This window comes from Camelina sativa, chromosome 1 (genome assembly GCF_000633955.1).
Source record: "Camelina sativa cultivar DH55 chromosome 1, Cs, whole genome shotgun sequence".
Lineage (NCBI taxonomy): Eukaryota > Viridiplantae > Streptophyta > Magnoliopsida > Brassicales > Brassicaceae > Camelina > Camelina sativa.
The window spans coordinates 20,799,761-20,825,325 of record NC_025685.1 but is presented as its reverse complement, the minus strand read 5'-3'; the positions used below and the strand labels follow the sequence as shown (position 1 = coordinate 20,825,325).

The 25,565-nt window shown below is 35.8% G+C and overlaps 4 protein-coding genes and 1 long non-coding RNA gene across 9 annotated transcripts; 2 read left to right on the top strand and 3 right to left on the bottom strand.

Annotated features, from left to right (window-relative positions):
* Positions 1 to 1,598, top strand: LOC104700048 (triphosphate tunel metalloenzyme 3). 2 transcript variants are annotated; one of them, XM_010415503.2, is made up of 2 exons: positions 1 to 849; positions 1,392 to 1,598. In XM_010415503.2, exon 1 carries the CDS (start codon positions 219 to 221, stop codon positions 843 to 845), a length of 627 nt encoding a protein of 208 aa, XP_010413805.1. In that variant the 5' UTR covers positions 1 to 218; the 3' UTR covers positions 846 to 849; positions 1,392 to 1,598. The 2 variants fall into 2 exon arrangements, with proteins under 2 accessions (XP_010413805.1, XP_010413798.1); XM_010415496.2 differs by having other exon boundaries at positions 1,389 to 1,598.
* Positions 2,191 to 4,054, bottom strand: LOC104700038 (prostatic spermine-binding protein-like). 2 transcript variants are annotated; one of them, XM_010415484.2, is made up of 4 exons: positions 3,932 to 4,054; positions 3,670 to 3,791; positions 2,897 to 2,937; positions 2,191 to 2,807 (listed from the first exon to the last, which is right to left on the bottom strand). In XM_010415484.2, the coding sequence occupies exons 2-4, from the start codon at positions 3,787 to 3,789 to the stop codon at positions 2,477 to 2,479; spliced, it is 492 nt and encodes a 163-aa protein (XP_010413786.1). In that variant the 5' UTR covers positions 3,790 to 3,791; positions 3,932 to 4,054; the 3' UTR covers positions 2,191 to 2,476. The 2 variants fall into 2 exon arrangements, with proteins under 2 accessions (XP_010413786.1, XP_010413789.1); XM_010415487.2 differs by having other exon boundaries at positions 3,670 to 4,047.
* Positions 8,423 to 11,762, bottom strand: LOC104700027. Its single transcript, XM_010415477.2, has 9 exons — positions 11,525 to 11,762; positions 11,226 to 11,428; positions 10,430 to 10,611; positions 10,051 to 10,335; positions 9,909 to 9,967; positions 9,766 to 9,802; positions 9,607 to 9,678; positions 9,189 to 9,513; positions 8,423 to 9,039 (listed from the first exon to the last, which is right to left on the bottom strand). Exons 1-9 carry the CDS (start codon positions 11,601 to 11,603, stop codon positions 8,665 to 8,667), a joined length of 1,617 nt encoding a protein of 538 aa, XP_010413779.1. The 5' UTR covers positions 11,604 to 11,762; the 3' UTR covers positions 8,423 to 8,664.
* On the bottom strand, positions 14,827 to 16,627 carry LOC104700014. 3 transcript variants are annotated; one of them, XR_753479.2, is made up of 6 exons: positions 16,452 to 16,627; positions 15,905 to 16,360; positions 15,563 to 15,784; positions 15,362 to 15,437; positions 15,157 to 15,264; positions 14,827 to 15,059 (listed from the first exon to the last, which is right to left on the bottom strand). It is a non-coding gene; the product is annotated as an uncharacterized LOC104700014 (long non-coding RNA). The 3 variants fall into 3 exon arrangements; XR_753480.2 differs by having other exon boundaries at positions 15,905 to 15,960; positions 16,135 to 16,626; XR_753478.2 differs by having other exon boundaries at positions 15,905 to 16,625.
* On the top strand, positions 18,062 to 25,297 carry LOC104710243. The gene is made up of 6 exons (XM_010426817.1): positions 18,062 to 18,528; positions 18,656 to 18,906; positions 18,964 to 19,291; positions 19,654 to 20,099; positions 20,237 to 20,316; positions 25,160 to 25,297. Exons 1-6 carry the CDS (start codon positions 18,062 to 18,064, stop codon positions 25,295 to 25,297), a joined length of 1,710 nt encoding a protein of 569 aa, XP_010425119.1.

The following is a 25,565-nucleotide window of genomic DNA, read 5'->3' as shown; positions in this document are numbered from 1 at the left end:
TCGCTTGATTCCGAAATGTTGAGAAGAAAACCCACAAAAATCCAACTCAAAATCGAAGACCGCGAGGAGCTTGAACAATCACGCAAATCTCAACCTCCCACCACCACCACCACCACCGCTACAACAGCTTCGTCCTCCTCTCTCCTCCACCTTATAGACCCAAAACACAAAAACCCTTCTTCCAAATCCGACAGAATCGGCCTCTCCTGAAAACTTCCATGGAAGTCGAAGTCAAGCTCCGTCTCCTAACCGCCGCTGCTCATCTCCGTCTCACCACTCTCCTCACTCCTTTCCACCTCAAAACCCTTCACCAACGCAATATCTTCTTCGACACACCCAAAAACGATCTCTCCCTCCGCCGCGCCGTCCTCCGCCTCCGCTTCCTCCAAAACGCTGCCGCCGTTTCTGCTCCGCCTCCTCGTTGTATCGTCTCCCTCAAGGCGAAACCGACTCTGGCTAATGGGATTAGCCGTGTGGAGGAAGATGAAGAGGAGATTGACTATGGTGTTGGTAAAGAATGTGTTGATTCACCGGATAAGCTCTCAGCCGTTGGATCTAGGGTTTTGAAAAGGGTTCAAGAGGAGTATGGGTTTAAAGACTTTCTAGGGTTTGTTTGTTTAGGTGGGTTTGAGAATGTTAGGAATGTGTATGAGTGGAGAGGTGTCAAACTTGAGGTTGATGAGACCAAGTATGCTTTTGGGAAATGTTTTGAGATTGAATGTGAGACAGAAGAACCAGAGCGTGTTAAGACCATGATTGAGGAGTTTCTTACAGAGAACAAGATTGAGTTCTCAAATTCGGACATGACAAAGTTTGCTGTTTTCCGGTCAGGAAAGCTTCCTTGACATGGTTAGTCTTTCTTAATCTCTGTGGTTAGCTTGTTTTGATTGAATTTCACCAGTAAACTTATAAGTATTCGATTTAATGAGATCAAAATTAGTAATTGAAGAAATGGTTTCTGTCAGATTCTCTAATATAGAATGGTTAGCTCGATGTTTCGACTGAATTTGTAGGTCAACGTTAGAGTGCTCTCTTTTGAAGTCAAGTTGGGGTTTTTGAAGAAATGAGTTCCATTTGATTATAGTATAGAATGTTCTTCTTTGTATAGATGGATCTCAATCATTTCAGTATGATGTCTTGTTAGTTTGTTTGCTGGTCTGAGAGGACCAAAGTTTTCATTTTGATGTGTTGATACTATTCTGATTCATGTATATGTCAGAGACGCCTAAACTGGTTTAACTCTTCTATCAATATGTGTTGCTAAACATCTTCATATCCATTTTTGTGGATTGCTTTTTGGAATCTTATGCTTTGAAGAGACTCATACAATTTTGGTTTCTTATGTTTGTGGTTCCATATGATCTAATTTACTTTGTTCGTGTATTCAGTAGGTGGGAGGAAGAGTGGTGTCTTGGTTCACGGATTTCGGGCATCAGCATGATCAACTTAACTATAGTGATTGCCATTTGCAAGAATTTTTACTATTGAACTAGATGATCACAGTTTGTACTATTTTCTCAGTGTCTTGTCAATCTTTCTAAGTTCTAAGGATTGGTTCACGAGCCTTAATATTATTTTGGAATTGGTTTTTCTGTAAATTTGATTTCAACCAAAACCTTTACACCTATAAGATAATCAGACTACAAATTTTAACAGTTAAGTGAGAGAGGGAAAGAGAGAACCTAATGATGAAGACAAAAAAATGAAGGGTTTATATAGGATTTGTTAAACATCTGAAATAAACTTCGAAAAGGGCCCTTCGTTTAAAAGAAGAAGAGTTGGTTACTGATAGTCTGAACTACTTCAAGTTGACAAGTCAGCTGAGATATGATGGGTTGTGAGACTTCTATGTAAGCTCTTACCATAAAAGCTTACATAATTTCTATGTTCCGTACCTTACAAATTGTGTAGAGGGTGGTAGTCTTAGAACCTTCACCTTTGTATCGTGGCATTGGAGAAGTACGCCAAAAGTCTGTTAGTTGAAACTCAAAAGAACAACAACGTAAAATATTCCTAAAAAGGACATATGGAGAAAGCTCTTACTATAAAAGCTCCTAGGTTTCTTCTTAGATTCGTTTCTCTTATTGCGAAGGTGTACGTTGTTCGACCACATGAATTGTGCCTACCATATTAATACACTAAGTAAGTGTTAACGACTAAACAGCTGCTGCAACAATGGCAAGAGAAACATCAACAGCAACCAAGAAACTGCCAACCACGGTGGGCATTCATGCCGCTAACCACCGTAGGCAGATGTGGAAACAAAGAAAAGAAGAAGAGACCAAGCATTCTAAACACAGAAGATAACTAAAATCCACATCGAAAAAAAATCACACATGACAACAAATGGTAACCAACACAAGATGAAATCTCAATAAGAGGACAAGAAGTATCCCTACACTACGTAAACCAACACAGAAGATCATCCTCTTCAAGTCTTAACCATCCAAAGCACAAACACTTGTTAACACATGATTCATTTTCTCTTCTTAGAGGGTGGCTGGCGAACATCGTCATCATCTTCCTCATCCTCATTGTCCTCATCTCCATCATCATCATTATCACCCTCCTCATCATCGTCGTCATCATCATCATCATCACTGTCTCCTCCACCATTGGCCACTGGATCATCCTCTGGATCAGCTTCTTCCCCTTCTTCCCCTGAGAAATCTTCATCATTAGCATCATCCTCATCGTCGTCATCCTCATCAGCGTCTTCATCATCATCATCGTCATCGTCACTGTCACTGGCATCTTTGTTTTCCTCAACACGGCTTCCTGTTTTGTAACCTTCCTTCAGAGACAACCTAGAGAAACATGAATCCAGATTGGTTCATTTAGATAAAACTCTTGCACCTCGACAATAAGACAAGGAAAGGAACCCCGTCATACTCACCTCTGGTCAACAGCAATCAACCCCATTAGCAATGATTCTGCCTGCGACAATCACACAAGAATGCTTATTAAAATAGGAAGCCAGAAATAAACAGCAGAATGTGTGATAAAGATATGATGCATTAATGCAAGACTGGTCGAAAAGGGAATTCAAAAGCGAGAAAACAAGTTTAAAAAGGATCATACTCGAAAAAGGAAAGCAAATAACAACCACCAACAAACAAAAAAAAAACTAAATTTGCATTGTTGCAGTCCTTGTGTATAGAGATCCGAACTTGCAAAGAGGGACTTCATTTGTGTTTTGCTCTATTACTTAACCAACTCCAAGAACACATCCTCAACACAAAGAAACACACAAGCGGTGGGCAAAACAATGAGTTAACAACAATTGGCAAAACCCACAAAATAAAAGTGACCAATTAACAAAAAGAGTGACACTGGACTTTGTTTTCTAAGCTACATTCAACTTCATAGTCCAGAACCATTTACACAGAAGACTATAGACCCATCAAAAACCTGCACATTGCTAAATTCAAACCACAACAATATCAACACAAAATCTAGACCTTAGAACAGAAATCTGAATATGCAAATATGAAGCAATTTCTCAATCTATAAACCTTGGATTAAGACAAAAGAGAAGAAAAATCCCTAATGTTCTTTGCAAATCAAATACAATACAAACAACCACAACTACAATCCTAACAGAGAAACAAGAAGCAAATCTACACTACAAGGAGACTGATAAAGAAAGAAAAAAAAACTGTTCTTTACCACAAGGAGCAGACAAGCCAGATTCTTTCCGACAAGGATGAGAAGCGACTCAGTGACAGAGCAAGCCCATGTCTGTTGACTCTGCGTCACCATTGACCCAGCAGCAGCAACCACTTCCATAGCTACTCAAAATTGAACACACACAAAAAAAACACTCCTGTAAGAGATGAGAAGACAGAAAGTGTTCAACTTTTAACAAAAAAAAATCTACAGGAGACCAAGAGACAGGGAGAGAAAGAGAGAGAGAATAAGAGGAGAGAACCTCAACAGCTTATGTGTCTAGATCCGGTCAAGGTAAACCCTAGATTTTGGTACGACTAGGGTTTTTTGGTCTTTGAGGTAAGATCTGATTTATAGACAGATTAATTGCTATGTCGACACATGATAAGAATTAAGATGATTTTTGATTGGTGTAATCTAGATTTTTATCCTGATTATTCATTATTTAAGGGATTAGCTATTTAAAAAAAATAGATTTTTTTCGTGAGGGATTAAATTTTAATCTAGGAAAAATTGAATAATTTAGTTATCTATATAATATTTCATGTAACTTTTATTCACAAATTTTGGTTACTGTAAAAGTGTACACATTAAATTCAAACCAATTATAATGAAAATAATTTTCAAAAAAAAAAAAAACAATCTCAAGTTCATACTTGATTATTTAATGTTGTATAATTATCATTTCTTTAAAAAAATATTTAATTATTTTAAAATTCATAACTTTTCTTTGTATAGAATATTAATCTTATTAACACCATTGAATTTTTTTTTGTAAAATGTTAGTTTTATTGTTGGAATTTTCATAACTACAACTATTATATGGAAGAAACATGACAAAAATAATCGAACCAGATGAATCGATTTGAACTCGATGCAAATCTAACCCTGAAATTACAAAATATCATAGTGGGCTCTAAATTTCAAGAATCGAAAACCTGAATCTGGATGAATACTCAAATACACTGATAATATAAATATATAATAGTAATATATTAGTAATATTTTTATATTTATTTATAATCATCTAAATGTCCAAAATATTCAGATTTTGTATATTAGTGGATATTTTTTTTAGGTATTAAACTATTTTTAATAAATTTGGATAAAAATACTAACTTTTTGAAATAGTTTATATATTTTCTATTTGGACATATTTGGATACTAAAATTTAAGTTTTCAAATTTTGGTTAATCGTAATCTAAATCCAAAATAACCGATCCAAACCAGAATATAGAAATTGTGGAATGGATCCTATATTTCTAAACTCGAAAACTCAAAATACTCAGCTTCAAACCGGAACGCCCACCCTGGAAGACAGAAAAAAAAACTTTAAATAAATGATAACAACTAGGATTTACTCTGTGGTATACCACGAGACAATTTTTTATTTTGATATAACTTTATGATTTTGTGTTACAGAATTATTAAATTTGTTTGATTTTAAGTATAGATGTTGCAGTGTTAATTGTTATTGAATTTATGTGTTGGATCTGAAAGAATTATAAGTACTATATGTGTATTGTTAATATAATACAACTCATATTTGCTAAAATAATGTATGAGTAAAACACATTTCTATTTGTCAATATATTTATATTTGTAAGACTTAATACAGCCCATTAATCAGTTTCTTTGAGTTAAATTTGAAATAAACATAAGTATTTGTACTTTTTAAATTAAATAGTAATTTTAAACTATAAGAGTCTATATTAAAATTTATAATGAATAAGATAGATTTATTTACAAAAAAAAGTTATCATAATGTATCAAATTTTAATATATTTTCAAATATGAAGTATGACTAACTTCAGAACTTTATAAAAGTAATCTGAATGAATCACAACTTATACATAAATTCAAAAGATTGGGTTGTTATGTTATATTCAAGTTTTCAATTTTAAATGTCTGAGAAATAAAGTTAGTTGAAAATAATAATTCTTTTATTATTATTATTATTATTATTATTATTATTATTATTATTATTATTATTATTATTATTATTATTATTATTATTATTATTATTATTATTGAGGTGTTAACCAAATAAATAATGACGATTTAACCAATGCTCGATGATTCTTTTATTTTATTTTATTGTAATAACCTATCTCACCATATAACCCCGTTTTATAATAGTTTGATTTTTTAATATGTATATGACATATATATTTGATTTTGTGACTAAGGAAACTGACTTTAAAAAAAACAATACTCAGTAAAAGTTAAAATAAATCGAAGAAACAAATAGAAATGATAAACTGATTTTATTCAAAATTAAATTAATATATAAATTAAATTAAGTACACGACAATATTTGTCTCTCATCACTATACAAAAAGTAGTATAAATTATTTTTATATCATACAATGAAAAGAGCTCTAAATTATATATATCAAAGTCTATTAAACTCACTTTCAATTTCTTATTTCGAAATGAAGCTTGTTGGCTTGTTGTTCAACTCTAGCATTTGCATCTCCTAATAGTAACAATTTGGCCAAGCACATCTAGAAAAAAGAAAGAAAATTATTTAGTTATAATATAACAAAAATAATAATCTATATCTATACAAAAACGTCTATTAAGTAGGCAAATGAAGCATCCATTTCAGATTTTCGTAGGAGTGGGTTTTTGCAATGAAATATGGTTGTGTGTGTGGCGGTGGATGTGTGAATGGTGAATGGCACACTTATGTAGTGTTTAAGGTGGTAGGTAGGGTTTCATCACTGTTAGTCGCACGAAGCCTTGATTCGCAAGGTTAGAAGATTTTTTTTTTGCGATCTGATTTGATCTGATTTAGGGAAGATTGGTATGGAATTATCTTTCAATATGATCAGTTATAGATCATTGCGACTACACCATTATAGGTCCGATAAGTTAGGCTTATAATTTATAGAAAGTTGGTATATTGGATTTATACTGCATATTTAACGATAATGAGATCTTACCAATTACCAAAGATGTAATCGAGTTTCTATATATTTAGGAGATTATTAAGATATTATTCAAAGATGAAAAATTCTTGAGTTCACTCCTAAGGTGAACCCTTTTTTTCACTTCTACTTATTTTAGTCAATGAGAATCTGACATGTCATAATACATTTAAGAACTTATTCATTTATCTCCTTATAAAATAAGGAAACAAAATCTGTATATATTATTATAAAATTAAAAACTTAAATCGCTTATCTATAAACTCAAACTGGTATATAATTTCATTATAATTGTAAAATCTAAACCCTAACCACTTCATTTGTAAACTCAAACTGACATCTAATTTCGTTTTAATTGTAAAATCTAAACCCTAACCACTTCATTTGTAAACTCAAACTGACATCTAATTTCGTTTTAATTGTAAAATCTAAACCCTAACCACTTCATTTGTAAACTCAAACTGACATCTAATTTCGTTTTAATTGTAAAATCTAAACCCTAACCACTTCATTTGTAAACTCAAACTGACATCTAATTTCGTTTTAATTGTAAAATCTAAACCCTAACCACTTCATTTGTAAACTCAAACTGACATCTAATTTCGTTTTAATTGTAAAATCTAAACCCTAACCACTTCATTTGTAAACTCAAACTGACATCTAATTTCGTTTTAATTGTAAAATCTAAACCCTAACCACTTCATTTGTAAACTCAAACTGACATCTAATTTCGTTTTAATTGTAAAATCTAAACCCTAACCACTTCATTTGTAAACTCAAACTGACATCTAATTTCGTTTTAATTGTAAAATCTAAACCAAGCCAATATTTAACTTTCTTTAATAAAAATATACAGAATTGTTTCTTTCATCTGTTTTGCATTTTAATTTAATTTTGATTTATTTTTTTAAACAAGATAATGCATAGAAGATTTTGATTGGTTGAAAAGGAAGAAGTGAATAAGAAGGTTCACCCTAGGAGTGAACCTAAGTATTTTTTTTCAAAGATATAATTATATGTGTTTCTATAAACATATAGGAATTGCTATATTATATGAATTGATTAAATACAGTAAATAATAGAGAGTCTGCTTAGTAAAGTCATAAAAATCTTTCTATCTTAACATTATATTAAGAATTAAAGAGGATCCGAGAGTGGAAATCAGATGTTGTTTATCGATTGTAAACCGACCCGACACAATTAAAGAGGATCCGTTTACAGCAATCGGGTTTGTTAGTTTGTATTTAACCCGATCCAATAATAAGGTTTATACAAATAATCTTAATGAACTTTGATTAATTGGCTAAACCTAAGGATAATAGTGGAAATTGTTTGCAAAAAAAAAAAGAGAATAACACAAAAATGTATTACAAAAATGTTAAGATAGATGGTAAAACACATTAATTTACAAATGCTAACAACTAAAATATCAAACATTTACGTGGATTAAAATAAGATTTATTTGAAAGATAGAAAATAGTAGAGTTAGTAAATCCGTTAGCTAGTATGGGCCATACTAGGAAAAACATCATATAATTTGACTCTTTGCTATATCGTCTTTATATAACTCGCCTCCATTGCATAAACTCGGAAAATCATTCTCTTGAAACCTTTCAAATATGGAAATCTCAGTCGAAAACAAAGATTGACTGATTAACCTTATATAATAAATAAATAAAAAACATCATGAAGTTTATAGGTAATGATTTACAAGGAGGTGATGGATTCTCACTTCTCGAAGTCATTATACCTGTAGTGGTGTGATGGAGACTACAATTACAAGATGAAACACTAATCTACGTATAAAGCCTACAGGGAAGTCGCCAGGAAATGGTCTTTAAACACAAGAGAAGTGTTGGTTAAATAAATAACACTACAGATCTGTACGATCTTAGGTAAAAAAAAAAACAGAAAGCAATCTTGTAGTACCACAAAGCAATATAAAAAAAAGTATTAATGACAACAATGACAATCAAAGATTCCTCCCATCAGTTACTACACATAAGATCACCAAACTGTCACACATAATGTACACTGCGAACCCGCAAAAGAAGATAATATCTCAATGGCCCTTGCTTCGTGGATCTTCAGAGTGCATGGCATTGTAGTCTTTTGTATAAACCCGGTGCCTCCTCTCCCGCGCATATAAAACCCAAAACACCAAAGACAACATTACGCCTGCAGACACCAATACAAGACCCACATAGATCCACTTTGTGTATCTCTTCAGTCCAGGGCAATGATCCCTCTCTATATCAGTGAATGTAGACCTCACGAAGTCACACCCTTGCAGGTCTGCCAAGAACGGACCATACCGGTATAGACCATAGCTTACATTAACTGCTGCAGCCATCTGGTTGTAAAGCTTAGGAGTCAAACGTCCCTGTGTGCTGCATGTTCCCGGTGTTACAATTTGGCAAGTGAAGTTCTTCCACACCTGCATAAATACCGAATCATAAGACAGACTGTGATACAAATTCTACACTACTTTTAAGAATGTTCTGCATTCAATTTGAATCTTTTGATTTCAATTTCTAGTTGTGATTTTGAAAATTTAGAAATATACAGATGGAATCATAGATTTACCTCAGTAGCATTGTTCAGATGGACCTCACCAGGCTGGCACTGTTTGTCTGACAGATCAGCGTTGAAGGGGTTACAGAGAAGGGGCATTAGAGGACCCGACTGGTTGTAATACAAGGGCCGAAGTTGAGGTGGCAAGTTCCTGTTGGCCATGTTGCTGATGGCAGTGTCAAGAAGGTTGACCAACTGGTATGTCACAAGCTTAGTCCGAGTCAATGTTTCTCTCGCGGTTGCATTATCAACACATGGTAGAATATCGTCTAGAGCCGTGTGAGCTGTTGGGTGTTGGACCCATTGGTCCATGGCAACACATGTATCCCCTACAACGCTGACAAAGTAGACGAAGTTTTTTTTTGTTTGTTTGAGAAATCTTTCAATGCATTTGAGTAAGACAAAATGGTAGAGAGAGAACAGAACTCACTTGTGTAGAAGCAGAAATCCACCACACAAGATGAAGGTACCCGTGACGAGAATCCAACCAAGAATCACCAACCTAACCATTGATAATCACAAACACAATTTCAACACGAGATTGGAACCATCGTAAACGGGAACATAAGAATGAGACTTCTTCACTCACGTGTACACAAGGCACTGCAGTCCAAAGATAGAGAGAACTGTGAAAAAAAAAAATCACCAAGTTAAGTGCTTGCTGGGAGTTTTAATCAAATATTAATCTCTAGACATTTGCTGATGCATATAACTAGACGACTTAGGACTTACGAAATCCAATAAATGCAAGGAAAAGCATCACGGCAGCGATGATGACGAGCGCAAGTCTCCTGCAAGAAATAGAGACACGAATTATATAAAGCAAGAAGGTGAAAACAGATGAAAAATAACAATATGGTACTGGATTTGTTACATGTTGTCTAAGACATTTTGAATCTTGTCTTGGTTCTCCATTGTTTTGACAGAAAGAGTTGTGGCGGAGGAGTTAATCTTTCCCTGTATGTTATCAATGCTCGCAAGAACATCCTTTGGCAGAATGGAGGACTGCACGTCCACCTTCTTAGCAGCGTTGAGATAATCTGACACATTCCTAAGGTTTTCTGACGTGAGGTTTGCCTGACTCACCACATAGTCCAAAGTATCGGTTGTGCTAGCATGAAATTTCCCTTGACCCGTGTAAAGGAAAACACATCCTATTCTGGAATATCAAACACAAGATACCGCAGTCAACTCCAGAAATTAACCGCTAGAAACAAGGGTGAGCAAAGTAAAAGGAGAGTAATGAGAATTACATTGCTGCAATTGTGAACAATATGAGGAGGATAAGGGACAGAGCGTAAGCAATTCGAGAATAGCCGTAAGGTTGACGGGCACAGCAGCAATAACAAAGGCAAATCAGAGACAACGATAGCCCGAAGAACACAAACCACACTAATGCGATTATAATGAAAGGCGCTGCCGTATAACCAACAGACTGCACCACAACCAAAGAATGAGAGAGTTTGTTTTAGTCAAAAGTTTATAACAATATCCTCCACACTCGTCACAAAGATGAAAAACTATCGATTGGTTTCAAACATCTTTCATTCATATAAGCACAAAACTGATTCAAACAAGAAGGCTAGCTATGAATGCTAATCCAATTTCATAAAGATGAAATATTTATCCATTGTTTTCAAAAAATCTTCCATCCATATTAGCACGAAACTGTACCAATCAAGAAGGCTAGCTAAGTATCCTAATTTTTTCATTGAGCATAATAAATACACATCAAAACAATCAAACTTCACTTACCCAGAGTTTTGATAGTAAAGATCAAAACTTTAAATCAAAATAAAGGAATCTAAGAAGAACCCAAATCAAACAAACCAAACCCAAATAGTCTGTGACCTAATCCATTGATTAATTCATAGTGAGCATAATTACACCTCCCTAGCCAATCTTTACTAAAGATTGAAACTTTAGTCAAAATTCAGGAATCTAAGAAGAACCCATGGCAACATGAAGCATACCCAACAAGGAAGGAGAGAGATTACATACACCCAACAAAAGAAATGTTTTGGACCACAGAAAAAAAAAACGACTCACAGTCCAATAATGAGAATTGCTAATATTCCATCCACCAGTGTAAAGCTTGAAATCATCTTGAGGATCTTTTCTTTTGGTTCTCTTTGCAGCCAAAATCAAAGATGAGTTTCCTCCAGTTTCCTCTGCAATAACTCTTTCTATTACACTTGTTGTTGTCCTGGTCCATTCTTCTACACCTCCTTCTTCTTCCTTCTTACCAAACCCTTAAAAACAATCCAAATCCCTTAAGAACTTGAATCGATACGATTAATAAATGAAGTACATTTAAAAAATGTATCTGTGACAGTAGTATTTTTTACCAGTAAACGATGTTGCAGTGGCGACAAGAAGAAGCGAAGAAAGAATACACAACACTAGTTTAGATCTGGAACACAACATTATGTTTGGTTTTACTTTTTTTTTTTGCTCTCTCTGTTTTTTGTCTTCTCAAAATTAATGTTTATTCTTGATGATCGTGTTTGAGAAACAATGGGGTCACGTTAAGAACACGATTGATTTTGAGAGCTCGCTTCACGCGGTTCTCCTCTTCTCTTCCTCGAATCATCGGCGTTTTCATTATTGATTTTTTTTTAAATCAATTTTTTTAATAATAGTTTTTAATCTGCATTTTGTAAAGTAATTAAATCTTTTTAAATTAAAAAGATGTTCCATCGAATTTAATTCTCCTAAATAAAAGCATAAATTTTCTTTTCTTTTCTTTTTTTAAGAAAAAATTTGAGAATAGAATATTTTGGTTGTATCATGTGAGGGTTTAGCGTTGTTGTCTATTTCTTTATTTTAAAGATTCATCTTCTGTTTTGGGTTTAATTTCTATATTTTATAATTTTTACTTTGGTTTCGTTTTATGTTTCCGGGAACTTCTGTTTGTTTGTCGGCTTAATTTCTTTCTTTTGGACTTTAAATTTCGAGAATATTCTTGTTTTCTGCCGGCTAAATCGTAATTCACTATGTATCTTTCTAATTTATATAATATCAGTTGATAAAAAAAGAATATTTTGGTTAAATTTAAAACTTTTTGTATAATTAAATTAGTAGAAACTTAACATGATTTTTCTAAGTATATATGCCCACGCGTCACAAAGCAAATCTTTGAGAATAAAGACTTGTTGTTGGAGCCTGCAGGTGACAGAGATATTTAATCTTTTTGAGCACAACTGTCCTCTTTATTTATTTATTTAATTGTTGTTCCTTTATTTTAATTTTCAATGTGGTAAAATATCTTCGGATACGTATTTGTAATTGTGAGTATAATGTATCACACGCTCTGTTCGGGTCGAATTTCGTATTCAGTAGACAATTCCAAGAAGGTGAACATTTGGAAATATCCACTGAGAAGTTAACATGTGTTCCATCTTGAGTAGTACGTTATCTTATCTCCGAATAGCTATATAAGAGAGAATTACTATAATATTATATAAAAATTTTCTTATTATAAAAGTAGCACATAGTTGTTGGTAATTACTAGAATAAATTCTTTATCTATACTATTCTTAAAATTGGTGTTGAGAAAGAACGCAATTACAGCTAATACCATTAGTGGAAAATAAAAAACATTGGGAACTGGGAGAAAGTCTACCGGTTCTTTGACGATACATTTTTCTGGTACATAAAATCAGTAGTTATAGTTGGTATATTAAGGTGGCAGATTGAAAGGGTACGTTAGATTTAATCAGTGGACTTAGTTGTAGTGTTGGTACACTTATGGTTAAAGTAGATTAATTTGATAGATATATGATTGCGTTAGATTAAGTTGGTAGAGGAACTACCTTTGATGATAGAATTATGTTTTGAGCGGGTAAATCGATAGATTTAAAAGATAGGGAAGATATTTATGGTAGACTAATGACATGTTGCGACAGATTTATGTGACAGACTTAGTCCTTGACAGATATTTTTGGTATACTTTCTTTGTTTTTTGAAATAGTTTTAGTAGTGTACTGGTTGACTTCTTTTTTGTGGTAGATTAAGTAGGCATTTTTGACAGCTGTAAAGTCTTACCAGAATAATACAATTTGTTTGAGCTGGCAAAGACAATATAGCGTTGCGATAGACTTATTGGGAGATCTATATAACTCACTTTTTATAGGTTTTTAATTTAGAAATCAGATGTTGAGATGAAAATCTATAATAGTTGAGTAAAAACCCCACAAGTGAAACAAAAAAAATAGACATAAGTCAGTGAAAAAATAAAGTGAGGCAGAGGAAATTAGGGTTTTCAGTCGTATGTTAGAAGTAGAAGACGAGGATATTCTAGTAATTTTGGTTTCATTAAACCTAAAATTGAACGTGTACGTACATATAAACGTGTACGTACATATGAACATATACGTACATAACGTTATTGAGATTAGTGTACGTACATAACGTTCTTTTGCTTAGTGTACGTCCATAAATCCGTTTTAATGAACGATATTATTGTAATTTTGTAGTCATCTTCAACATATCTTCTTCTGCAACCTTAGCTAATATTGGCGTTGTTGTTCACCGGAAATGGAACAAGTAAGAGATGTTACTAGAAAAAGTAAGAGATGTTACTAGAACAACCTATGTAATTCGTAATTGTTTATTTATTTATTATATTTTCGAGAGGTAATGAATAATAACCACACAAAATTACATTTTAACTATAGAAGGTAATATTTAGATAACATAAATGGTATTTGTCGAATTGTATATATTACTCAGTTCAACTAGGTACAACTAAATATATATTTAGATTTGTATTTATATTTAAAATATGAAAATGATAATTAAGGTTTATAAGAATTTCTAAAACATATTGAACTATTAAAGAACCATGTTTAATCAACCATACAGGAATTTATCACTTTCTAATATATATTATCGTTTTCACATAAAACACTCTTTATAGTATAAAGAAGACTTAGTAAGTGATCACTTCAAATGAAGCAAAAGAGGTGAAACCCAAGTTTTTATGAACATTGTGTTATAAAAACCTTGTATATGCTAATTAATAGTGTGATAAATCTTGTGGCCAACTGCTAATTAATAATTTATATTATAAACTAGAAATACAAAAAAAATGCAAAAGTTCAACTATGAATATAAGAGTACAACTAGATAACTATGTATAGTTATGTGCATACCAAATAATGTTTTACTAATATCATGTTGTCTTTGGTTCATTTTACCACAGTGTGATAATTTTAAATAAATATTTGTCGCGAAAATCTATTTTTTATTCCTTTTCACATGATCCATATTTAAATTTATTTTAATAACTCTAGTAGTCTTGCACCAACTAGTTTAAGTTATACTGAAATTTTCTACCTAAGTGATCTAGTTATACATAAGACCTCACATTCACCCTAAAATTCTATTAATTACAACCAAACAAGTCTTCCCTCCGTCTCTGTTGCAACTCTTTTATCTTCTGCAAAGGCTCCATCTTCTATTCCTTATAGCTTCTAAATAGATATTATTTCTCACCTATTACTTCATTAAACTCACCCACTTCTTTTCTCAAACATCTCTACTTTTATTACTTCATTCTTAAAGAAATACATCATTTCATAAACCAACTAGCAGTTCATACATAACACAAGTATTGAGAGATTTGTAAAAATCTAAAGCCAACAAAAAAATCATAAAATACCAATGCTTTTCCATAAAAGATCCAAATCATACAAAGTGAACACATCACAAGCATGAACTCTAGAAGAGAAGATGTAACCATCAAACAAAGCCATAAACAAAACACAAAGTCATGTCCTAAACTGATCAAGTTCTCAACAGGCTCGAACCAAAGGGTCCTATTGCTTTGTTTGAAGCTACATCATCTTCAAGCATATCCTCAGAAGCTTATATATATACCTGAAGAACAACAAGAAGACGGACATGAACTATGCTGCTGAAAATATAGATGCCATTCATAATCATGCAGAAGAAAAGAAAGAAGCTTTTTTTTTACCATTCCGGAGACTTTTGAAGGAGACGGACTTGCTCAAAGAAGAGAACTTTACAGACAGTAGATGTAACTTTGCTACCAAACTCTTGTGACTTTTCCTTTCCTGTATAACTTCATGTAGCAACAAACATCAAACACTATCTCAAACTTCAAGCCTGAGAGAAGAATCAAGTAACATTGTTTTGATAAAAACACGAAATTTATTTACCTCGTCTGATCCACATGCTCTCACAAAAGTTAGCTGGAAACAATGCTAATGAGTTCTATCCTTTTGCATCCATTATCTTCAACGAGAGGACAACATATTAAAAAGAAAACAACAGTTAAGAACAAGCCTCTTCACTTTCTGCAGTCAAGTACTAAAGTATTGAAGCAGCATACAACGGACTCATGGGTTAAGCTAACTAACCTGACCCAAATAGTTAAAAAAAATGTTGGCTCCTAGAGACCATCCTGCAAATTTATCTCCAACATGAGCCTCAACTTGAACAAATAACCACAAATCCGCACACAAAACCAGCCTCAAAACCAAATGCTTCCAAAGCAAAGAGATTTCCTTCACTGTCGTTTTCGGTATCTGAGGAGTTCCTTCCCACATGGAGAGAATCAAAGCTGTCTAACAGTTTGGGGCCTTTGAACAGAAAGTAACGAAGTTAGAGAAGAAAGAAGAACAACTTTTGCCAAAATGGTTACATCATAAACAAAATACACTTCAGAATAAATCGGCAGTTAATAAAGTGATTGAACTTACAGTTGAGCAGCATGTAAAAAGATGCGTAGCTTCTTTCCGTCCATGTATGCCGCCACCTTTTCGTAAATGTAACAAAGAGAGAGTAAAACAAAATACACCTAATTTCTTATCAAACAAATTCATCTAGCTAGTTATATGTATCATAGGAAACACAAATTAATCAGCTTCGAGGACGACTATTTCTAACTAGAAGTACCAATAGACTGAAACTGTGAGTCTGTGACACATACCTGGAGCATAATAAAGATGGTTGGCGGATAAGCAAGAAAATAAAAAAAACCCGAAGAAGAAATGCTTGGGAACTGAACCGTGAACAGATCTAAGAATTTCGACAAACCCTAACCGCCACCCTTGCAACGCGACCATCGCTGGACATGGCTGAGCCACCACAGCGAATGACTTGCGAAATCCAGCATAGACGCACCAAGACACCACTCCGAGATTCGAGACGGAGACCTGTAACCCACAGTTCGCCGATACGGCCTTAAGATCCTTCGATTACAAGCTCCGAATCACCTTGCAAAAAACCAATACTAATCGCACTTACAAAGGGGAAACTCACGAAGGAAGCAGAATCAGAGTAAAGGAGGATTTGACAAAAATCAAACAAACATCGATTCAAAAAGAAATAAAAACAAAAACAGGGAAACCAGAGCAAGAGCATAAGAGCATCTGCATTAGCGTATATATGGTCTGTCCTTCAGTAATAAAATCTTAAATTTAAATAGAAATCAACGATATATCGAAGGAACGTTCCTATAATTGGGATGTATTTTGCTTCGTCCGTCTTAACACGTGTTGGCATCTAATTTGTTGTTGTTTTATGGGTAGGGTGAAGGAAAAAAAATCGAAGTATCGAGATCATTTCTTTTCTCTCCGAATCTCTCTCTTTACTCTCTCTCTCATAACGGCGATTTGTTTGCTCCGGCCGATCTGAGTTATCACCTTGAAAATTTCCTCACGCAAAGGCCGATCTGCTCTATTATATTGAAAGTTATCTGCCGGTTCCAATTGAAAGAGGTTTGTGTTCCAAATTCGTTTTCGGTTTTGATGTATTCTCGATTTAGGGTTTTTATGATGTATTGTCGATTTAGGGTTTAGGAAAATTGTTTGTGTGATTCGATAGATTACACATCAATTCTCGATTTAGGGGTTTTATGATGTATTGTCGATTTAGGGTTTAGGGAAATTGTGTGTGGGATTCGATAGATTACACATCAATTCTCGATTTAGGGGTTTTATGATGTATTGTCGATTTAGGGTTTAGGGAAATTGTGTGTGGGATTCGATAGATTACACATCAATTCTCGATTTAGGGGTTTTATGATGTATTGTCGATTTAGGGTTTAGGGAAATTGTGTGTGGGATTCGATAGATTACACATCAATTCTCGATTTAGGGGTTTTATGATGTATTGTCGATTTAGGGTTTAGGGAAATTGTGTGTGGGATTCGATAGATTACACATCAATTCTCGATTTAGGGGTTTTATGATGTATTGTCGATTTAGGGTTTAGGGAAATTGTGTGTGGGATTCGATAGATTACACATCAATTCTCGATTTAGGGGTTTTATGATGTATTGTCGATTTAGGGTTTAGGGAAATTGTGTGTGGGATTCGATAGATTACACATCAATTCTCGATTTAGGGGTTTTATGATGTATTGTCGATTTAGGGTTTAGGGAAATTGTGTGTGGGATTCGATAGATTACACATCAATTCTCGATTTAGGGGTTTTATGATGTATTGTCGATTTAGGGTTTAGGGAAATTGTGTGTGGGATTCGATAGATTACACATCAATTCTCGAATTAGGATTTTTATGATGTATTCTCAATTACACATCAATTCTCAAGTTTTTTTTTAAATTATAAATGGCATGTTCCGTAAATAAACACACAAAAACTGGGTTATAAGTAATCTTCTACCACAACTCAACTTGCTGTGTCAACCACGACAACTAACCCCTACTCGCTCAGCAGCTCCGACAACCTTGGTTCTCTTATCTCCTCGGTGGTGTTGAAGGAAGATAACTATCCTGGATGGGCCACCGAACTTCGCAACTCTCTGCAAGCGAAACAAAAACGGGTTCATTGATGGCTCGACTCCTAAACCACCTTCGAACCCAGAACTTGCTCAGTGGCTCGCGGCGAACTCCATGATTGTTGGTTGGATTTGTACTTCTATCGATCCTCGCATCCGCTCCACTGTTTCTTTCATCTCCGAAGCTTCAACGTTGTCGGAGAGTCTCCGTGTTCGGTTCTCTGTTGGCAACGAAGTCCGCAAGCAAGTTCTCAAGGACGAGATCGCTTTTTGTAAACAAGACAGTCAACCGGTTCTTGAATACTATGGACGCCTTTCCAAGCTATGGGAGGAACTCCAGAATTACAAGTCAAGCAGGGTTTATCGTTGTGAAGCTGCGCCTGATGTAGAAAAAGAACGTGAGGATGATCAAATTCATCAATTCCTTTTTGGCCCTGATCTCCCTCGTTTCTCTCACATTCGCTCCAAAATTACCGATGAGGATCCATTACCTTCTCTCAACCTGGTTTATTCGAGGGAGATTCGGGAAGATCAAAACCTGGATGTTGACGGTCAAAGAGACAACAAAACCAGAAGCGATTGGTTTTTCGGTTCACGCCGAGCAACCATTGAAGGTTGCTACAGTCTCGCCGCCTAAATCTCGTGATCGTGTGTGCACACATTACCGCCGCCAGGGTCATGATATTAGTGAATGCTTCTTGCTTCACAGTTTTCCGGACTGGTATTATGAGAAAAAGAGTCTTCCTCGCTCCACTCCTGATACACATGACTCCCTCTTCGGCTTTGACAACAAAGCTGTTCAACGTGGCGGACGCTCGAACAGAGGTACTGATCGCGGTCGTGGTCATGTTCACAGTGCGCAAGCGGCTTCTTCCTTGGCTACTAGTACCGATCAGATTCCTCAACAGATCTCTGTTCTTCAAGCTCAGCGTCCTAATGTGTCTTATGAACAGTTATCAGGTTAAACTTGTCTAACTGATGTGATTCTTGATACTGGTGAGTCGCATCATATGACAGAAGATTGTTCTATTTTACATGACGTGATTGATATTATTCCCTCCGCTGTTACCAAGCCCGATGGTACTGCGTCCCGCGCAACGAAACGAGGCGTCCTTCCTCTCAACTCCACTTATAAATTGCGCGATGTTCTCTACGCTCCTGACTTTGATTGCACCTTGATCTCTATATCTAAACTGCTTAAGCAAACGAGTTCTATTGCGGTATTCACTGACACTTTGTGTTTCTTACAGTACCGTTTTTCGAGGACTTTGATTGGGGCGGGGGAAGAACGTGAGGGAGTGTATTACTTTACGGGTGTTCTTGCTGCTAGGGTTCACATAGCTTTGTTAGCTCAAGCGTCGTCTGAAGCCTTGTGGCATCAAAGACTAGGACATCCTTCTACTAGTGTTTTGCTTTCTTTATCAGATTGTAGACAATCTCCACATGATGTTGGCAAGATTGCAAGTTGTGAAATTTGTTTTTGTGCTAAACAAACACGTGATTCTTTTCCTATTAGTATCAAGAGATCATTGGTATATTTTTCTTTGGTTCATTGCGATGTTTGGGGTCCATATCGAACTCCATCTACTACTGGTGCTGTTTATTTTCTCACCCTTGTCGACGATTACTCACACTCCGTTTGGACATATCTTATATCCGCAAAGTCTAAAGTCTCTCAACTCGTACGCAATTTGTGTGCCATGATAGAATCCATGTAATCCGCAGTGATAATGGTACTGAGTTTATGTGCCTTACTCCTTACTTCCAAGAACATGGCATTCTTCACCAAACGTCGTGTGTGGATACTCCCCAACAAAACGGTCGGGCTGAGCGTAAACATCGTCACATTTTAAATGTGGCTCGCGCTTGTCTCTTTCAAGGCAACCTCCCTGTCAAGTTTTGGGGGGAAAACATTCTCATTGCCACTCACCTCATCAATCGGACACCATCATCAGTTTTAAACGACAAGACACCGTATGAGGTCTTATTTGGTACACGACCCTCTTATGACATGCTGTGCACATTAAGGTGTTTATGTTATGCACACATTCGTCATAGGGATAGAGATAATTTCAAGTCCCGCAGCCGCAAATGTGTCCTCCTCGGTTACCCCTATGGCAAGAAAGCTTGGCGTGTTTATGATCTTGACTCTGGTAAGATTTCGTGAGTCGAGATGTTCGGTTTTATGAGGATGTTTTTCCTTTTGCTACGTCATATACACCATCTTCTCCATTACTGTCTCCACCTTTAGTTGTCGAAAAGGATTATTGCTTTGCTCCTGTGGCTCCAGTGTCGTCTTCTTCCCCTCCTATTGCTTTGGATTCACCACAGTCTCCGATTGCTATTGTTTCTCCTGCACCGACTGGTCTGGTAACAATACCGGTTACTCCGTCTGTAGTAGCCTCTCCGAAGTCTCATTCTGCTTCTAAGAAAGCCGATGACTCTCCTTCAGTTTCTGATAACTCTCTCATTTACATGTGTTTAGCATCCTTTTTGTCCATATTTTGCATTGTTTATACCCTTACCTTAGCATTTTTAGGTCATTAACTGTAGGAATTCACTTTTAGGCCATTTAGGGTGTTGCATTCTTGCATTTGCATACTTTAGATGAAAACATGTGCTTTAGAGCCTAAAATGGGGAGAAACAAGGACAAATCCGAGCATGTACCCGAAGGAGCCATCAAGCTGGAAGAACAGTCCGAACCCCAACACGATCGAGGAGGATCCAAGAGCAGGAAGAACAACCCGAGAGTCTACCCGAAGAGCAACCCGAGGACATCCTCGTGCACCCCATCGAGCAGACTCTCGGGCAGGATAAGGAAGCTAGGGTTAATGGGTTTCCATATATAAACGAGCACGCCGCAGACCCTCAAACCAGAGAGCGAGAGCTTCTGAGAGAGATCTAGAGCGACTCAAACACTTTTTACTTTTTGTTAGGATTTATTTTATATATTTTTGTAATTTTCTTTAGATTTATACTTTGTACTCTTATTTCTCTACTCTATCCTTTTACACAATGCAATTTTCGTTCATATATGCTTTTATGTTTCTTGCTATGATTTCTGAGTAGCGCAGCAAAGTTTCTAAGGATGGGATAGATGATTTTGTGTTCTTGATCGGTTAGGATGTCTTAGTTTGATTGTAAATGTTTTATAGATTCCATTCTAGGTTGGTGTTCTTAATGTTGTCAACAAACCGAGAGGGTGAGATTAGATCTAAGGTGTTTTACCACCGAGAGGTGTAGATGAAATACTTGAATCAACCAATGCTAGAGATTTACTCACTTAGCCTAAGAGATTAGATGAGTAAGGGGTTTATTGACAATAATGAATCGGTTCTCATTGCCTACTTGGTCATGTTTCTCCAACGAGAGTTGGGTAGAGAAGTGATTAAGATTGTTTTTTTCTATCACAAGAGTGGTTTAACAAGATTTTACAGATTCATTGTCTAGGGAATATTTGCTTGAGGCATGTAAGACATCTGTATTGTTCAGGAACACTTAGGATTCGATTACCCCATCCTTAGAAGCTTTCGTATTTTAATTGTTTGCATTTTCATTCATCACTCGACCCATTACCCGAACAGGTACACGATCACCTGCTTCGAGTAACACCTCAAGTTGTTCATACCTTCTTTGCTTACTCGAACACCCCACCCGATCCTGTACTTGAATGCTTGCATCGAGTGCTTAGGTCGTGTGGTTTCTTGCTTACATTCTTTCTTTATTCATTCTAGGATTGTTAGACGAAAACCATCTTTTGCCTCGCTTGACTTTCATTGTTCTGATTGCATCCTTCCTGCTAGCATAAACAACCATTTGGATTGATAACCTTTTGTACTACAACTGCATAGGGAATTGATACCCTGGGTGAAAATCCTGTTATCAATTTGGCGTTGTTTCCATTTGCTCGAATTTAATTTTGCTACGTTTAGGATTTCAGCACTTGCTAGATCAAGTTCTTTTATCTATATTGGTTCGGCATCTGACTTGTTTGCTTTCGTGTTTGTTTGTTTTGAATCTCAGGTACAACCCGAGCACCCACCCGACCTGTCACTCGATCACCTGGATCGGGTTGACCCTCGTGTACACACTCGGTCACCTACTTGTGCATGAAAACACGATCCAAGGGTAACCACAACCTGAGTCCATTCATCGACAACATCGAAAGACAACGGTTACTTCGACAACAACAAGTTCAACAACCGCAACCAGCAACCATTGAGGAGACAATGAACAATCAGAACGGTCCACCAGCTCCTCAAGCAAGGACCAACATAGGAGCAGGAGAATGTGTGTGGTTTTTCACTTCAAATCTTTTACCTTAAAAAGACCACACAACTGCTGAAAGTGCACAATTAATCGATAGTAGTATTTAAGGATCGATCCCACAGAGAGAGAGTTGTTGTTCAACGGAATCTGACGGAGGTAAGTAAGGCTAGGACTCAATAAAAATAGGGTTTTGGTTGTCACGGTTGTAGCAAGCAAATGAATGTAAATAAAAGCAAGTAAAATAAATGAAACAAGCGTTGGGCATCAAGGGGAATCGCAGGGGTTCAATGATCTATCTATCTAGGAAAGTTTAGGGTTAGTTTGTTTATCTAAACTCGGACTATGAAACACTAATGAACCGTTAACTTAAAGTTCTCAAGCTAACCGTCTAAGATCACTACAATTCGTTACTCAACTGTCGCAGGCAACGACGCATAGATCAAAGCATTTAAAACAGGTTCGATTATAATCCGTGGAATTCCATAGGTAATGGGTATGTGCTTCCTATGTCTCCCCACACATCTAAGCTAGGTCAAGCACACATGCAAGCTTTTGGCAAAGCACACAAACTTTAGATCATAGTTAGTTCATGAGGCTAACTTAAAGCATTAAGTAAAGACTTAGAATTAAAGCATAAAATAAACAGATTTAAATTTAACAAACCCTAAAAATTGCCACCTAAACTAAGATCATCTCCCCCCTTTGATTATCCCTTTAAACCCAACTAGAAAACTACTCTACCATGTTTAAGGGAATCATCAAAGAAAGGTTTAAACAATTCATAAACATAAAAGAATAAATAGAGAAAAGGGTTTTAGATATTACTTCAATGATTGTCAAACAAAGTTGTAAGATCTTCTCCCTTAGAAACACTTCAAAGAGAGGGATGAGGGAGAGGTCTTGACGTCGACTGCTCCTCTGGTCGTGTCTCTTGGCTGCTCCAATGATTGCACACACTAAACCCTAGGCTTTAGAAGAGTATTTATAGGGTTTTGTCTAGGTTTAGAGTTTTGTAAGGGTAGAAACGTCTTTTCTTCTTTAAGTGCATGGAAAGAGGCGGCGTAGGAATGTTCTAGAACGTGGTGAAGGCTTGGACTGGGCCGCCATGGTGGTAGCTGGTCAGGCCTTCAATAAAATCCCATTGGCTTGATGGTTCTTCTTACGTCGGTTTAAGATACGTCTCGGTAAATTCGGGCATAACTTCCAGATGAGTGAATAGATTGACTTGATTCTACTTCGAGGAGAAATATGACTCTTTCAGCTTTCCATAGGTACCAAGTATGTCGAAATGTGAGTTCTGAAAGTTCTTCAAACGTTGCCCGTACTGTAAAGCTCTGAAACTTTCCTAAAACGTATTTTCCTTGTTTTTTGGTCATTTTTGCTATAAAACCTGTAAAACCTTTTTGAAACCTAAAATATTTGATAATAGACAATAAAGCCTTGAAATCATACTAAACTCTTCCTAAATTCATACTAAAACTATAGCTAAAATGGGTAAAATAATGATGTTATCAACTCCCCCAGACTTAGACTTTGCTTGTCCTCAAGCAAATAATCAGAATAAATCATGGAAAAGTGGTTTTGAAAATACTGGGATTTCACTTATCTTTGGGGATATTGTCTTTGCACTCTTCTTCGCCTTGACATTAGGAACTTCCATTTGTAATCCACCATGAGAGTCATCAATGCTCCTTGATCCCACAATTCTTTAGAGTCTCCAGAATCTCCATTGTCATCTCTTTACATAAATTAAGCAATAATAAAAAGTGAAATCTTACCAAGGGAAAATTGATCAATGGCTTGCAAACTCTCTTCAAGCCAAGACTTTATTCATATGATTCATTTCCTCTCCCTTTTCTCACTTCTTCTCTTTTTTTTTAATCAAAGGTGTAGGCGAATACCGGGGTCATCGGTAATTTACCTACCCCTCGCTTCCAAGCTTTGTGTGATCATTTGACTCAAGAGTAGAATAATGAGGTTATAGGTAATTTACTTACCCCTCTAAACTGATCAAAATCATCTTTTCTTCTCTTTTTTTTTCTTTTCTTTTTTTTTGTATTGAAAGGAAGAGAGAGGGGAACATACTCTTGAAGAAGTGCAATGTCTTGTGTGGCTTGAATGTAGAGATCTAGTCCAATGCATACCAATTCCCAGGGCTTGATAATTAAGTCCGGTTTAGGTCCTATAAAAGTTAGAGACAACGTTAGATCATCTGAATATCCATCGAATAGGGACTTGGGGGATTGTTGACTCACAGTCTTTCCAAACTTTGGTTCTGTTGTCAAGCATAATCAAGAGTCATAAGAGTGTTAATCCAAATCAAATAAACCACTAGAATAAGATCATAATCCCCTACTAGTTTTGACTCAATAAAAAAAATGTGACTCGATAAAAATGTCAAAATAATTTATGTAAAAAGTGGAAAAAGGTCTCAAGTCAACAAAATAGAAAGTAGCATTAGTATAGGATGGTACATCCTTCCCCCAAGACTTAAATCACACCGTCCTCGGTGGGAAAAAAAGAAAGAGACGAAGATTAAAAATCATAAGGAAAAGTGTAGGGTTTAAGAACAATGTCACCTTGATGGAATGATGTTGTGTCGACTTCTTAGACATTTTATGGTTGCCCAAAATTTTGCCTTAGGGTCGGCTGTGGAATGAAAATGTGGTGACTAACCGTTTGTACTTCCTTTGGTTGCTTGAAATCGAGTTTGAACTAGGCTAAGTTCAATCGAATTGTGTTTGATATATCTCTAAATGCATCCTCCTTGAAACAAAAACCTAAAACCATCAATAATAATGAGAAAAATAAAAATATGAAAAACATACCTAAGTAAAAGAATGGTGATGGTAGGTGGTGAGGATGGTGGTGGTTTGGAGTTTTCTCGCGGCACACAGATGAATGGTCGCGGACGTAAGCAGCAGGTACGGTCATGATACACAGGACATGGCATCAGCTACAAGTGGTACAGCTAGTGGGGACTCTCGGCATCGATCACTCAAGGATGGTGATGATCCATCGCCTTCGGCATACATTGGTCAAGTTGAACATGGCCGGTCAGTAGGTGGTTCTTGCCACTAGTCATGGTGTGTTGCCAATCCATGAACCTTCTTCTTCCTTCTTTTTGGCTTTTCTATTTTCTATTTTTTTTCTGTTTTTTTTTTTATAAACCTGAAACTAAAATGCAAAAATATTAAAAGTAAAAAAAAATAAATCCTAAAAATAAAAACTTACTAGACATGGTTTGCCTCCCAAGAAGCGCCCTTGTTTAACTGTCGTTGGCTCGACGTTAGTTGCTTTCTCAAGCAGGATGAGGAGAGTGGGTTGTCCTTAGACAAGCTCTCTTGGA

Coding starts and splice junctions, on each gene's coding strand:
- LOC104700048 (XM_010415503.2), top strand. CDS start 219: ATGGAAGTCGAAGTCAAGCTCCGTCTCCTAACCGCCGCTGCTCATCTC.
- LOC104700038 (XM_010415484.2), bottom strand. CDS start 3,789: ATGGAAGTGGTTGCTGCTGCTGGGTCAATGGTGACGCAGAGTCAACAG. Junction 2,938..3,669: donor TGGCTTGTCTGCTCCTTGTG/GTAAAGAACAGT, acceptor TGATTGTCGCAG/GCAGAATCATTGCTAATGGG. Junction 2,808..2,896: donor TTGATTGCTGTTGACCAGAG/GTGAGTATGACG, acceptor ATGTTTCTCTAG/GTTGTCTCTGAAGGAAGGTT.
- LOC104700027 (XM_010415477.2), bottom strand. CDS start 11,603: ATGTTGTGTTCCAGATCTAAACTAGTGTTGTGTATTCTTTCTTCGCTT. Junction 11,429..11,524: donor CACTGCAACATCGTTTACTG/GTAAAAAATACT, acceptor ATTGTTTTTAAG/GGTTTGGTAAGAAGGAAGAA. Junction 9,679..9,765: donor CTGCAGTGCCTTGTGTACAC/GTGAGTGAAGAA, acceptor ATCAATGGTTAG/GTTGGTGATTCTTGGTTGGA.
- LOC104710243 (XM_010426817.1), top strand. CDS start 18,062: ATGATTGTTGGTTGGATTTGTACTTCTATCGATCCTCGCATCCGCTCC. Junction 18,529..18,655: donor AACAAAACCAGAAGCGATTG/GTTTTTCGGTTC, acceptor CTTGCTTCACAG/TTTTCCGGACTGGTATTATG. Junction 20,317..25,159: donor CTCCTGCACCGACTGGTCTG/GTAACAATACCG, acceptor CATGATACACAG/GACATGGCATCAGCTACAAG.